This window comes from Anguilla anguilla, chromosome 5, assembly GCF_013347855.1.
Source record: "Anguilla anguilla isolate fAngAng1 chromosome 5, fAngAng1.pri, whole genome shotgun sequence".
Classification (NCBI taxonomy): Eukaryota; Metazoa; Chordata; class Actinopteri; order Anguilliformes; family Anguillidae; genus Anguilla; species Anguilla anguilla.
Genome location: NC_049205.1, coordinates 6,612,092 through 6,624,784, shown reverse-complemented (window position 1 = coordinate 6,624,784; position 12,693 = coordinate 6,612,092). Strand labels below are relative to the sequence as shown.

General features: G+C 42.3%; 1 protein-coding gene across 3 annotated transcripts in view; it reads right to left on the bottom strand.

Moving 5' to 3' along the window:
* Positions 1–6,198, bottom strand: part of gabra2a (gamma-aminobutyric acid type A receptor subunit alpha2a) — a 40,515-nt gene extending 34,317 nt beyond the window's left edge. For 2 of the 3 annotated variants that reach the window (XM_035420089.1, XM_035420091.1), the window contains exons 1-3: positions 5,837–6,198; positions 5,247–5,332; positions 4,084–4,199 (exon numbers count right to left, since the gene is read on the bottom strand). In XM_035420089.1, the coding sequence (XP_035275980.1) occupies positions 4,084–4,199; positions 5,247–5,317 (187 nt within the window). In that variant the 5' untranslated portion in view covers positions 5,318–5,332; positions 5,837–6,198. Of the gene's footprint in view, positions 1–4,083; positions 4,200–5,246; positions 5,333–5,563; positions 5,630–5,836 lie in introns of those variants that run through there. The other variant, XM_035420090.1, reaches the window with a different exon arrangement.
* Positions 6,199–12,693: the final 6,495 nt, after the last annotated feature.

Here is a 12,693-nt window from a genome sequence, read left to right as displayed (position 1 = left end):
TTCTTTAATTCAGCAGGAATATATGCTTTGCTCCGCATTTTTAATGATTGTGTTTGTTTTCTTGCTAATTGAGTAGCTACAGGGATACGTTCTCAGTACAAACGTGACCTTCTGCTATAATAATGGTTTCTCCCAAGGACAAAGCGTTAAATTAAATATTGGTTTCACGCTGTCCTGCTCTGTTCCACTCTTTATTATCATTTATTTGCTTGGCAGTTGGCCTTAAAAGCACACTGACATGTGCAGCTCTAATTTATATGAAATATCGTCCATTTATATAGTGGGGCTTCAACAGAAACGCTTCAGAACACTGGATCTCCGCCTGGCAACTGAGCCAGAAGCTTTCTGATTGGCTCAAAGCCCAGAAAATCTCAATTTATGAAGAATGCTGTGAAACACTTTGGTCATACTCCCATTCTGGTTTCATGCAACATTATGAAGAAAATGTTTACCAGACGTCTGACACTACACTCATGGTGGTCAGGCTCACATATGATTGTTCCAGGCAAACCACCAGGATGCTACCTGCAAGTTTTTAGCTTGTATTTAGAAATGCAAAAAAAAAAAATGCAGGTAACGTCCTCTGATAGCTATAATGTATTCAGGGAAAATAAAGAGAAATATGTAAGCACAGAAACGCCAGAGTTTTTGGAAAGTTACCCAATAAAATTAAAGGATGACCACATTTCCACCTTTCTAATAATCTTTTTTACCCCTAGTTTCTACTAATTTATGTGTGTATATGCTCCTCCTAGCCTCTCAATCCGGCATGCACTCTCCTCCTAAAAAAACGGGTCGTACGCCTTCGTGTTTTTATGTAATAAGGAAACACAGGAATGGCTATGTGGGGTAGAGTGGATGATAGCTGGTCAGGGTTCCCCTAGGTTATCTCTGCTTTAATTACCCACGGACATGCTTCTACTGCCCTTGGGGCACCAGCTGTCTTCAGCGGGAGATAAACCTCTCCTCCTACTGGACGAAGCTCTCCGCCGCGGCACTCCGTAGGGTGATAAATGGGCACAAGGGGTCGCCCGCGGGTGTAAACGCTTCTGCCAGAGCGCCCATAAGCATATTCAACACAATCTGTGAATGGCTGACCATCGGGGGGGGTTTGCATTGCCTGAACCCGATCAATGCAGAATTCCCTAGCAGCCCTGTGGTTTCAGTCCGCCCGCACATCTCTGCTGGAATCCATATTACGGAGATGAACGCTGATTGATAAAACTGTTATGCTGCCACGGGATGATATGTGGACCTACTTGGGACCGGGTCAATAACAGCACCGCACATTTGTATTGACACAAGGCTGTGATTATCCCCGCAGAATAGGGAGGGCCGCTCCGGTTAAGAAGACAAAGAACATTTCGGCTGCTGTGTCGTTAAATACAAAAAAAAAAAAAAAAGCACAAGGACGATTTGTAGTTCAAGAAAGAAGAAACTTCACTTTGAATACTGTTGCTAAATTAGTCAGAGCAATTAGTGTCAGGAGAGTAAATCTTAGGTTAAGTCATAGCTTTTTCTCTCCCAATGTCTGTCTACCTAACGTTTCTGAAACCAAACCAGATCCAATAGAACCTAAAGGCATGAGTCAGGTTTGGGTTTAATTTGATGACAAGAAACCACTTTTTAAAGCCAGTTCACATGCAAATGTTACTTGCTTTTTTTTTTGTATAATTCAATAAAACATATATTTATTCATTCAGAATACGTCTGTGTGCAAATGATAATTCAGGCAGATGCATTGTAATTAGAATTCCACTGCACAGCACACAAAAATTATCTGCATGGGGAAACAATTTGCTACAGCTTGTGTTCGAGCTAGCTAGGATTTAAACATTTTGAGGAACGTGGTCAAATGAATGTGCAAGCCATTTGTCAGCTTTGAGTTATGGTAGGATAGTTAATGTGTTAACCCCGTTCTGTATCGTCCCCTTCTTTAAAACACAAGCCTAAAAATCACATGCCCAAAATAAAATGGTTACTGTTCTTGAACCCTTTTGACTACAGGCATAATCCTGGTCTGTTCTGAAAGGTAACCCTTGGGAGTTAGTTGTCCATGAGTCAGAATTCCTCTAAATGCTTCTGAAAGAAAGTCACAGAAGCTCAAACACAGTAGATGTAGAAGTTGTTTTCTCACCTAAGACTATTTTTTAAATGCATACTGATGCTTGTGAGTGTGCCTGGTGGGCTTAGAAACACAATGGACCCACAGCCACAACCCTGGACAAATCCTGGTTCACATTTGATGACAATATCACCAAAAATGACAATACTGTATACTGTTTATAAAGGTGAAACAAACAACAATAATAATTACTCAGGAGTATTGGCAAGTAAATAATGGACATTCTATCGATGTTTCTCTGAGTTGGCACGTTTTCAGACTAAAAAATTAGTGTGGATTTTGTTCACTGGATCCATGCCATGACAAAAATACTGACTTTACAGTTATTAACAGAAGGTGAGGACCCCCAAGCTTGTTTTGCCACCCCTTGTTACAAAATAGGAAACCGTTGTCGCAAAAACACTGGCACCGTAAAATAGTTTGCAGAGACAGAACCATGAGGTTTAATGCTTTCAAACGGTATACCGTGTGACCAGACTGATTGAATATTTCACCATACAAAATACCGGATGATTGCAAATAAACCCACTCTGGCCCATGAGGCTTAAATGGGTTGAACACGGTGCTATGGAAACAGGCTTTGAAAGATGAAGAAGCTGGCTTTAATATGAAAAGGCTTGATTCCCTTTTGCTGGCCTAATATTTTCTACGTGGAAAAACATGCAAGGTTTGAAATATAGGACAACACGAGGGACTGTTGTGTGATTGTGTCGTGTAAATATACAGTAGACTGCATTGTGTAGCATGTGCACAGTTGTCCTTTGGACAAAGTTTTGAGGATGAATCTTGGACAGTTTGCGCCACTGCCAAGTCACTATATCTCAAGTGTTCATCCGGGCTTCATGCCCTTTTCCCTACTGCTCCAATATCTACAGCATGGTGATGCCCGCAAACTGCACTTCCTGGGCAAAACTCACCAAGCCCATGGACAGCCAATGGGTGACGTCACAGTGACTTCACAGGTCCATATTTTTTCTACAGTCTACTCACCCTTTTACTCAATCTTTTAGTTTTGTTACCACTGATACACATCCTTTTTGAGCACTCTGCTGCTCATATAAACCAGGCAAAGGGTCTTATATCTCTCCTACATTGTAAGTCACTCTGAACAAGAGCATCTTGAATGCAATGAAACAGTGCGGTACAAGTAGCGGTATACAGAGAACCGGTGGAACAAGCTGGGATCTCTTTGGGACACTACCCTTTCAGCAGCCAAAGAAAAGTGGGGGCGTCCAAGCAGGAATAAATCCCGTCTGGCGACAGGAGCCACGTAAGATCCCGTGAGTTTATTCCAGGCCAGTGATATTGCTTTACTATATCATCACGGAAACAGATGCCATCATGCCACAGGCATTGGTGAGATACCAACAGCACTATACAAGATGTTGTATATATTTGAGTGCAGGAGGGGGAGATGCCAGATAAAGAATATTTTCATATAAGCTGCACAAATAGTGATTTGACTCTGGTCCAAATTCCTCCTTAAGGCACACTGACTGTATATGCTTAAGAATCGTGTGAAAATACCTTAGAAATGTCTACCCAATGCTGAACATCAACATTGTCCTTTGCCTTTGTGCTTTAGCACCGTTCGCATCGTTAGCGTGGCTAATGTTACACAGGTGCAGAGCAGCGTTAGCGAAGGCAATGTTACACAGGTGCAGAGCAGCGTTAGCGTGGGCAATGCTACACAGGTGCAGAGCAGATTTAGCGTGGGTAATGCTACACAGGTGCAGAGCAGAGTTAGCGTGGGTAATGCTACACAGGTGCAGAGCAGAGTTAGCGTGGGTAATGCTACACAGGTGCAGAGTTAGCGCGGGTAATGCTACACAGGTGCAGAGCAGCATTAGCATAGGTAATGTTACACAGGTGTAGAGCAGAGTTAGCGGGGGTAATGTTACAAAGGTGTAGAGCAGGGGCTGCATCACATTCCCTGGAAGGCTGCGTAAATTCCTCACCTCCCAGGCCAGGTCGAAGCCGGTTGTCGTAGCCATCCAGGAGGCTGTCCAAGATTCTGGTGAAGAGGGTGATGTTGTTCTTGAAGGCGTCTGTGGCCGTCTCGTCCGCTCTTGATCTGAGCAGAGGAAGGAGGAGGCCGAAGACACACAAAGTCGTCACTAACGCCCACGTAACACCCGGAACCATATTCAAAAGTCACCTCCGAGTAGAGGCAGTGTAGTATAATGGGTCACTGGTCTTGTAACCTAAAGGTCACAGGTTTGATTCCCAGGTAGGACACTGCCGCTGTACCCTCAAGCATGGTGCTTAACCTGCATTGCTTCTGCATTGCTGAGTGACAACGTGGTTCGAAGGCTTTGCCACCGTGAAATATTCAGTGTGAAATCAACTTGAACAGTTTAAAATTCGCCCAAAATTCAGGCCGGGTGTGTAAAATGCTCATTGTCTCACATGCAAGCATGCATGCACACACACACACACACACACACACAAGCTCATACACCCATGTAGAACCATCAGAGAAGCCTTCATCAGTTCCAGCTTCAAAAAAACCTTTGGAAGAGCTTTATAATATAACTAAGAATGTAACTGAAAGAACTTCCCTTTCAGTGTGATATGGGCATCAGTCATGATGAACTGTACAGAAGATCAGAGGATTTTTTTTAGAAAGAGGACAAGACAATAAGAAACTTTGAGGAGATTACATAAGAGGAGGTACATAAGAAGGTTGGAGTGTTTTGTATTGATGGATTCGTACTCAGACCAACCGCACATGGAACAGATTTTAAAAGAGAAACATTTCAAAGTCCGTCATACCAACTCAACGAAGTTGTGCGCTATCTCCACCTAGAGGAGCCGGTCCCCAACACCACCAGAGTTTCAGTCCTTTCGACCAAATCCAGCTCGTGCTTCCGTTTTATTCCACCCAGTTTTTTCTTTTTCTTTCTTCCTTTATGGTCGATTCTTCACGGCGCGCGTGGTGGGAACTAATTACATCCGACTGTCACGGCTTCGCGTTGGTGTGTCGTCTCGCGTCGCGGCGCTTAGAGCGTGCTTGCATCGCAGACAGGCGGAGTGTTCAGCCCACGCGTGATTACTCGTGGATAAACGGCAGGATATATATAAATGCAAATGACATCATAAAAACAGAGATAACACTCACCTTGCTTGCAAAAACACCATCACCGATAATCCAATAAAAAATAAGTGATTTAAATCCACCCGCTCCCCCATCGCTGATATTTCCACCTACACAAAAGAAAGACACAAATGCATGAAGATCCATGCATGATCACCCAATACATACATCTAAGTCCTTCAGATCAAAATCATTTAGGCTTCTCGTAATCCTTAGCAAAATGAGCTAAATTATAGATGGTAAACTTTAGACTTCATCAAGGATGTTAAAATGATCACATTCACACAATAAACGTACAGCTAGCGAATACTGAAATATCCAAGCATGTTACGTGACGTTACTTTTTTTTCAGATGATCCAGGGATGCGGTTCGCGGTTAATATCAATTTGCAACTGTCAGGTTTCCGCTACACACCAACTAACTGTGTGCAAAAATAATCCAGATAAACAGCAATGGTGCTAACACTGTTGCACATGTGTCCCTTCGTCTATTGGTTGCATGGGGAATTCACAAATGTGTTGATTAACGAACAATAGACTCGCAAAGCTTGAACCCACAACTGATAATGACCTGGAGAGCCAAGATGTGAAGCGACCGTCAGCGAGAAGCTTACCTGATCTGCGGGGTGTCTCTCCTTTGGTGTGATCCTGTGCAAGAGAATATGTGAAAGTTGCACGGAAGAGAACACTGCCGCAACTACACTGGTTGTGTTCTGTTAGGTTTAGGTGAGACCCGGAGAGCGCGCGGACCACACGAGAGCGAGCAGGAACGAATTCCAAACGCCAGGAAATCACTTTGAAACGAGAGTAGTGAGAGTACTTCTCATCGTTCGTGCCCTAACCCTTGCTTGGGGCTTTCCCGGATTTTAGTTCCACTCACGAACTTACATTTCCAGATCTCAAATTTCCGTGGCTCACGCCAAAGAAACAAAAGTACGGAGAGGGAAAAACCAATGCTGGGTCCTAAAGCCTGCTCAGGATGCTGGGTGTGTTTCCTCCAATGAGCTTGCCTAGTCTTCGGAGGTTATTTTTTTTTAAATTATTTTAAATGACATACGTATTCAGTAAAGTTTGAGGCAAACCTTTCTCCTCACCGACGTTACATAATTCCAACAATGCCAGAGCTAGAGTCCCCTTATGTTGACGAGAGTTAATTGTGAGTTACTATATAATTAGGCTATCCTTCATCCACTAAAGTATGAATGGGAAATGGGCCATGCATATTGTTTTACTGTCGCTACATGGGCATAGGGCTTGCGTCAAAGGGAAAACATGTATTAATAAATGAATTCCGGGGAAGGTTGGAACGCAAAATATAGTTAATTTCTGATTATGGCATTCATAAATAACCCCTCGCTCTCTAGATGGAGGGTAACTCTAAGCTATCATTTTCAGAAAGAAAGACTGGCACCGTGCAAATGGCAGGGTTGGTGCCAACTGATACACTGTGAGTTGTTCAGTGTAAAATAAATAAATAAATACTCTGAGTATACTCTACTGTGATATAATGACCCCTATATGGCTCAGTTAAACTTCATCGGTTAACTTTAACGCTGAGTACTTTAATATGGACGCAACCTTTGCAGCGAAATGCATCCATAAATGCCAGCGGTACAATAAGGTTCAGATCAGAATGTAAATGTCTTCTGTGTGGTGTTTCAACTCTGCCCCCTACGACATTATTTATCTGACCGATCTTGGATTTGTCATTGCACCAATTAAGAACTCTATGACACATTGGTAAGGTGAAACAGGCCAGGGTGTCGGCGGAGAGAAAGCCGCTTTATTTCGGTTTCTGAGCTAAAATATAGGCTATACGACGCTGTCTGGAACTTTACACAAATTGAATGTGGCCAGTTTTGAGTCAAGGCGACCTGCTGCCGCACTGAAGCAGTGTCTCGTTTGAATGAAAGGAGCTGTCCGTTCAGCACCACACGTAGACTCAGGGCCAGACCTTTGTCACATGTAGCCTACGCTATGCATACACAAACACACTCACACATGCACGCTCAGCCGACATTAAGGATAAACCATAGATATTTGCCTAACACATGGCGGCAATAATATTAGACAAAAACAAGTCCCTGTTATTTCGCTTATTTAGCTATTTTTAACCTGTTTTTAATGCATCTGTCGATAGGTCTCCATTCTCAGAATTTCATAGTGAAAATGAATGGGCGCCAACTATCCATAACTGAGTCGCTAATTATTATAATATTAAAATACGTGTTTGTAATACATTATAAATAGGTTATCGGCCGGGACTGGAGTTTTGAAATTTCTAGATGAACAAAAGTTCTACTTGAGCGTTTCATCAAGACGCGAAAGGAATCTTCAGCAATTTGGAGACTCACTGGCACGTGCTTTGTGCGATCACGCGGCGCATATTAGAGTAAGCTCGAGGAAGCGGCTGTACAGTCATAGCAGCCGCCCCGGGGATAAATTTACTCTCTGGTGAATTCAGGAGGTAAAAGGTCACCGTGTCAATACATGCTCGTGCTGAGAAACTGCCACTCGTCCGATGTTAATGTTACAGGAGTGACATCACAGGAACTACATAGATTACATAGATTCTATAGTGACATCACAATGGTGATTAAGTGATATGGAATCTGTGTTACCATGGATATCAGCACAGTTAGGGGGTGCTGTCAGTTATGACACATTGCAGACTACTAGAAACATAAATTTATTGCAATATTCATGATGTCATGTAATCATGGATGACATGGGTTTGAGTTTCAGAACACTTGTATGCATTTGATCTACGGATATACTTATTGACTCTGAAAAGTATGGCAAATATTTTTGAACAGAAAAATGTAATGGACTATTAAATCTGTCCTTCACCAAAGTATTTCTGCCTAAACAAGAAAAGTTCCATTTCTGACATTCATGTTGAAACTTGTAATTGCTTTTACTGTTGTAATTGCTTTTACTATTTTCCTCTCTCCATACCAAAAATGAAACGGCACACAGCTCTCTTTGAACATCTGGACTTCCAGCTGAGGAGGTTCAAAGACTCATTTCATCGTGGTTTCAAATAGCTGGAATATTTATGTTAACAGAAAGTGCAATGAAATTAAACCGATTAGACCGTGCAAACATTCTGAGTTATGAATGCTGGCACTGCTTGGGGTTCCAGTCGACCAATCAGCGACCGCGGCAGGAACTGTGCCTTATAAAATTTACACATCCTGCCCCAGATGCCGAGGCATAGACGTGTTGCGTCTCCGGTGAACCGCCGGATGAAAAGGAGCAGGGCCAGGCAGTCCGTGCTCTTCTAAATGTATGGACGCCGCTGAAATAAACGGACGGGCCGACGGTTTTCCTTCGCCGTTTCAAATTTGGCTCCGTGACGAACCGCCTCCGGCCGAGATGTTTACGTGCGCTGGCTTCAGACGTGCTTTGCTACCCTGCTGTCACTCAAATCGCGGTCTAAAATTAGACGAGAGAGCAAGACCCTCATTTCAACATACATGACTTCCTGGCTGTGGTAATACGTTTGTGTTTTCCTCTATAAAAAAATTAAATTTTCGGTTTCGGTTACGTAGGTGAAAAGAGAGTAACTGATCAGACCCCCCTTGTTTTTGGTAGGCCACCTCTTCATCTACGTACCTGTAAATAATTTAAATGTGTTAAAGGCTCCTGTAATTGTTTTGATAATGTGTGTCTGAAAGGATATAACCTTTCATTACCCTGGCTTCCTTCACGGCTATGTTTATAGATGGAAAAAATAACACCAGGTGTTTATTTCCGAGGGTTTGTGCTTCTACAAGATAGCAGTAACTTCTGCCCTGTGCTTGTAACTAATAACAATACGCCTCGGTTGTTTTCACATTATATCCATTATATCAGGAGCCATCAAACAAATTATGTTGTTGGTCTGGATTCAATCTCCTTGTCCTTAACTTTACCTCTCAGTTGAATGCAATGGGGTTGTTGTTTTCTTCATAACTGCAGTTTTTGTGAGTTAATGGGATTGCTAAAATGAATGAGTCATGGAAATGGAAGAGCGCATAAAAAAAAGGCAGAGTTAAGGACAAACGAGAGCTGACTTGTGTTTGTGGAACTGGAAGTGCGAGTCTCGTCCCTACCGGCCAGATTAACCCCCGTGCTCAAATGGCACCTGTTTATAAATTTCAGGGGCTGGTGACCCCAGTCTCCTAGTCAAAATTCCCCACTAAAACTGGCTCTCGTTATCTGGCAACCTCAATCGGTACATCTGATTGGCTGCACAAATCCCTTGCTTCTCTCCACCCACGTTGATTCTCCCCAGGCCTTCGCTGCAAGTTAGATTTCAGTTCATGGTTGACCTAGCTGTTCAAATAAATGTAACGATGTGAAAAAAAAAATATATATATAATTAATATAATAAAATAAATAAAATAATAATAATGCATTTGTGATAGTGTCGTTAATGCCTTTGAGGAGAAGATGGAGCAGAGTCCCCTGTGGGGAGGCGCTCTCCGAGCAGCACCTCAGGTGTCAGGTTCACGCTGTTGTGAGCACGTCAAAGCCAATTCTACAGCAGAGCCAGATAGTCAGCACCACTGCTGCAACGTGTCTGCAGGAGCCAATGTTGCTGTGGTTTTGACATTTGATTTTCGCTTTTTTTTTTTCCCCATCCAGTTTGTATACTACCGTGGGATTCTTTAATTCAGCACACGCAGTGCTCGAGCGATTAGAACCATTAAGCTCAAACTGTCTATGATGCCCAAAAGAGTTCATTTGCACAAAAATATGGCGGTTTCAGGTCTGGTCTTGCAACAGCCTTTTTGCTGAAACAGTGAGGGAAGGAGACATTTCAGCTTCAGCGAGCCAAATGATACAGAACGTGCTCTATATTTTACGTACTTTAAATAACCAAGTGTCTGATTAATAAGCACTTATTTGATTAGGTAATAAATAAATACAGTCAGATAAAAATACATAAGAGCAACTGTAAAAAAAATCCCGAAAGTTACAACAGGGGTTCCAACACCGATGGCATTCAGTCACGTAAATGTCATTCACGTTTTGTCACGAACCATTTTCTCATCAGATTTAATCCGACCCTGCAACCCCCTTCTTGTGCGAGCTGTCGCTTTGGCACTTATTAGTAACAAATGAACTCCATCAGCAATTACAAGCGTGCACGGGGGGGAGGGCACAGTTCAGGGTAGATTCAGTTTGCGCAGAGCATAACTTGGGGAACGTTGTATCTATCAAAGCAGGTTGGCATGGAGATGCAACGACAGTGCAGGGAGAACATTAGCATATCCATTTAATTAGCATGGGTGAATGTTGTCCTGCTTGCTAACTAATGATGCTGCTTTTTAATTGAGTAATGCTGAGGCATTCATCATGTGCTTTAGATTACCAGTACAGAGCAGGAGCACAGGTCACAGAGTGAGGCTTTACACGCTTATATCGCTATTGAGCTGAAGCACAGATAACACAGTGAAACATCAAATGGTAATCTAGTGAAAATCTTCCCCAAAATTCTGGAGAAAAAAATGGGTTTGTTAGTTCTGTGCGTACACCAAAGCAGGATGCGGTAGAAATTGTACTGAAATCTAAGAAGCCATCTTCTCTGGTTTTCACATGCATTCCTTACAAAATTTTTCTTTAAAAAAAAATATTTTCTAAATGTATTTTCTCAGCTTGTACGATGCGTGTCTCTGCTGGTATTTATGGTGTGGTCTGAATTGCCTCTACAGCCATAAATATTTAATGGTCAATGTAGGCAATTGTGAATAAACCATGCTAAAAGCCATAAGCAATTGGAGTGTCTCCCCAGGAGAAAAAGAGAAAGATGAGGGGGAAAAAATTAGATTGCACTTAGAAAGGAAGCATTAAAATCTTATTGATATGACAGCATGGCTATCGATTAAGCCTCTGTTTTCCTCCTTTGGATACCGCGCCCTAAAATCCACAGACTGGCACCCACATATTTACCAAGCATTTCAGGATAGATTTTCGGAGCCAACAGCGTTTCAGTTTGAGAGACCGCGGTAATTTTTTTAGCAATCTCTTGATTCCAGTCGGAAGCACTTTGTAATTAGAGGTGTATTATCCCCAGACCTTTCTGAACATTTCCCCCACCAGCTGGGAAACGTTTGCTGTATTTTCATGGCCGTAAAAACAACAGAGATGCGTAACATTTTGCAGCGCTCATACCAAAAATGCTGGTGCTGTGAACCAAATCCAATTCATTTATATAGCGTATAAATGAATTTTTTATTTTTATTATTTTTTTTTTTTTTTAATAAAAAATGCATTTGTCACAATACGTTTTGCAGCATACGATAGTTTATCTGAACCTAAAGCTAGGCCAAGTAATGCTATTAGCATGATGAATGGCCTGTTTGGCCTTGCCCACCACCATAGGACAGTGACCAATGACACGTGCAGCATGATGTTCTTTCTGACTGGGTCTGCTTCCCATAAACAACAGACGCGACCCGTTTCACCCGCAATAATCTGCTCCTTCGTTCCCCCAGACAAAATACTGCGGAATAACTCCGCCCGAATAGCGTGCGCGATCATGTGACGGATGTTCTCTGGGGACCCACCGTACCTCCGGTGTACTTTATTAAATTATGTGCGACTGTGATGGATTCGCACGTGTGAAACCGTTGCATAGAGCCGCGATTGTGAGAATGCGTGTGAGGTCTACGGCTCTAAAGGGAGTTCCCTCCAATCACCCGGCTGCTTTATTTCCAATATTTCATTTCTTATCTAGGATATGTGTTTTTTTGTTTTGTTTTAATTGAAGGCTACTTGATTTTGACTCCACCTTCATTTTCACCTTATAAGCTTCCCCATCAATGCCTGTCCATCAGTGTTAATCAATTCATGGGATGCGACAGTCTTAACCTAACCAATTTTCCCTGTCAATGTAATCCCCAACGGTCCTACATGTGGATGGATTTTAAACCTTCAACGAAAGGTTACAGGCATTGAAGCACTTGCTGGAATTTTGCAAATAAATAAATATTTGGAGTGGTTCCTTTGAGAGAGATTCCTGTCAAATTTGTAGCAGAAATCATAAATACCTCTGAATCCTCAAAGCTTGGACATGGCATGGCAAACTCTCCAGTCTGTTCATTTGTATGTCGTCTAATTGATCCAGAATACAATTTATTTCTTTTATTTTTACTTCCACAAATTGGAATTTCCCAGTGTGCACCTTGAGGCACTACACCAATGTATGATTACCACCTCTATTTTTATCGTTTCACTACTGCAGACAAGTGTGTGTGTGACTGTGACCATCATCAGTCACAGTGGGTTATAACTATAACTAAGCAAACATACATGCACCATGTGACTACAGGTTGCTGCAGCTGCAGGAAGGAATTCTGCAAAAATGTAAAAATAAAAGTGAATATAAAAAGATGCACTTATTCTGTCCCTTAAACTCTCTCATTGGTGCCAAATGCTGAATTCCAGGCGAGTTTGAATGCTCCTCACTGCCTGTGAGAAG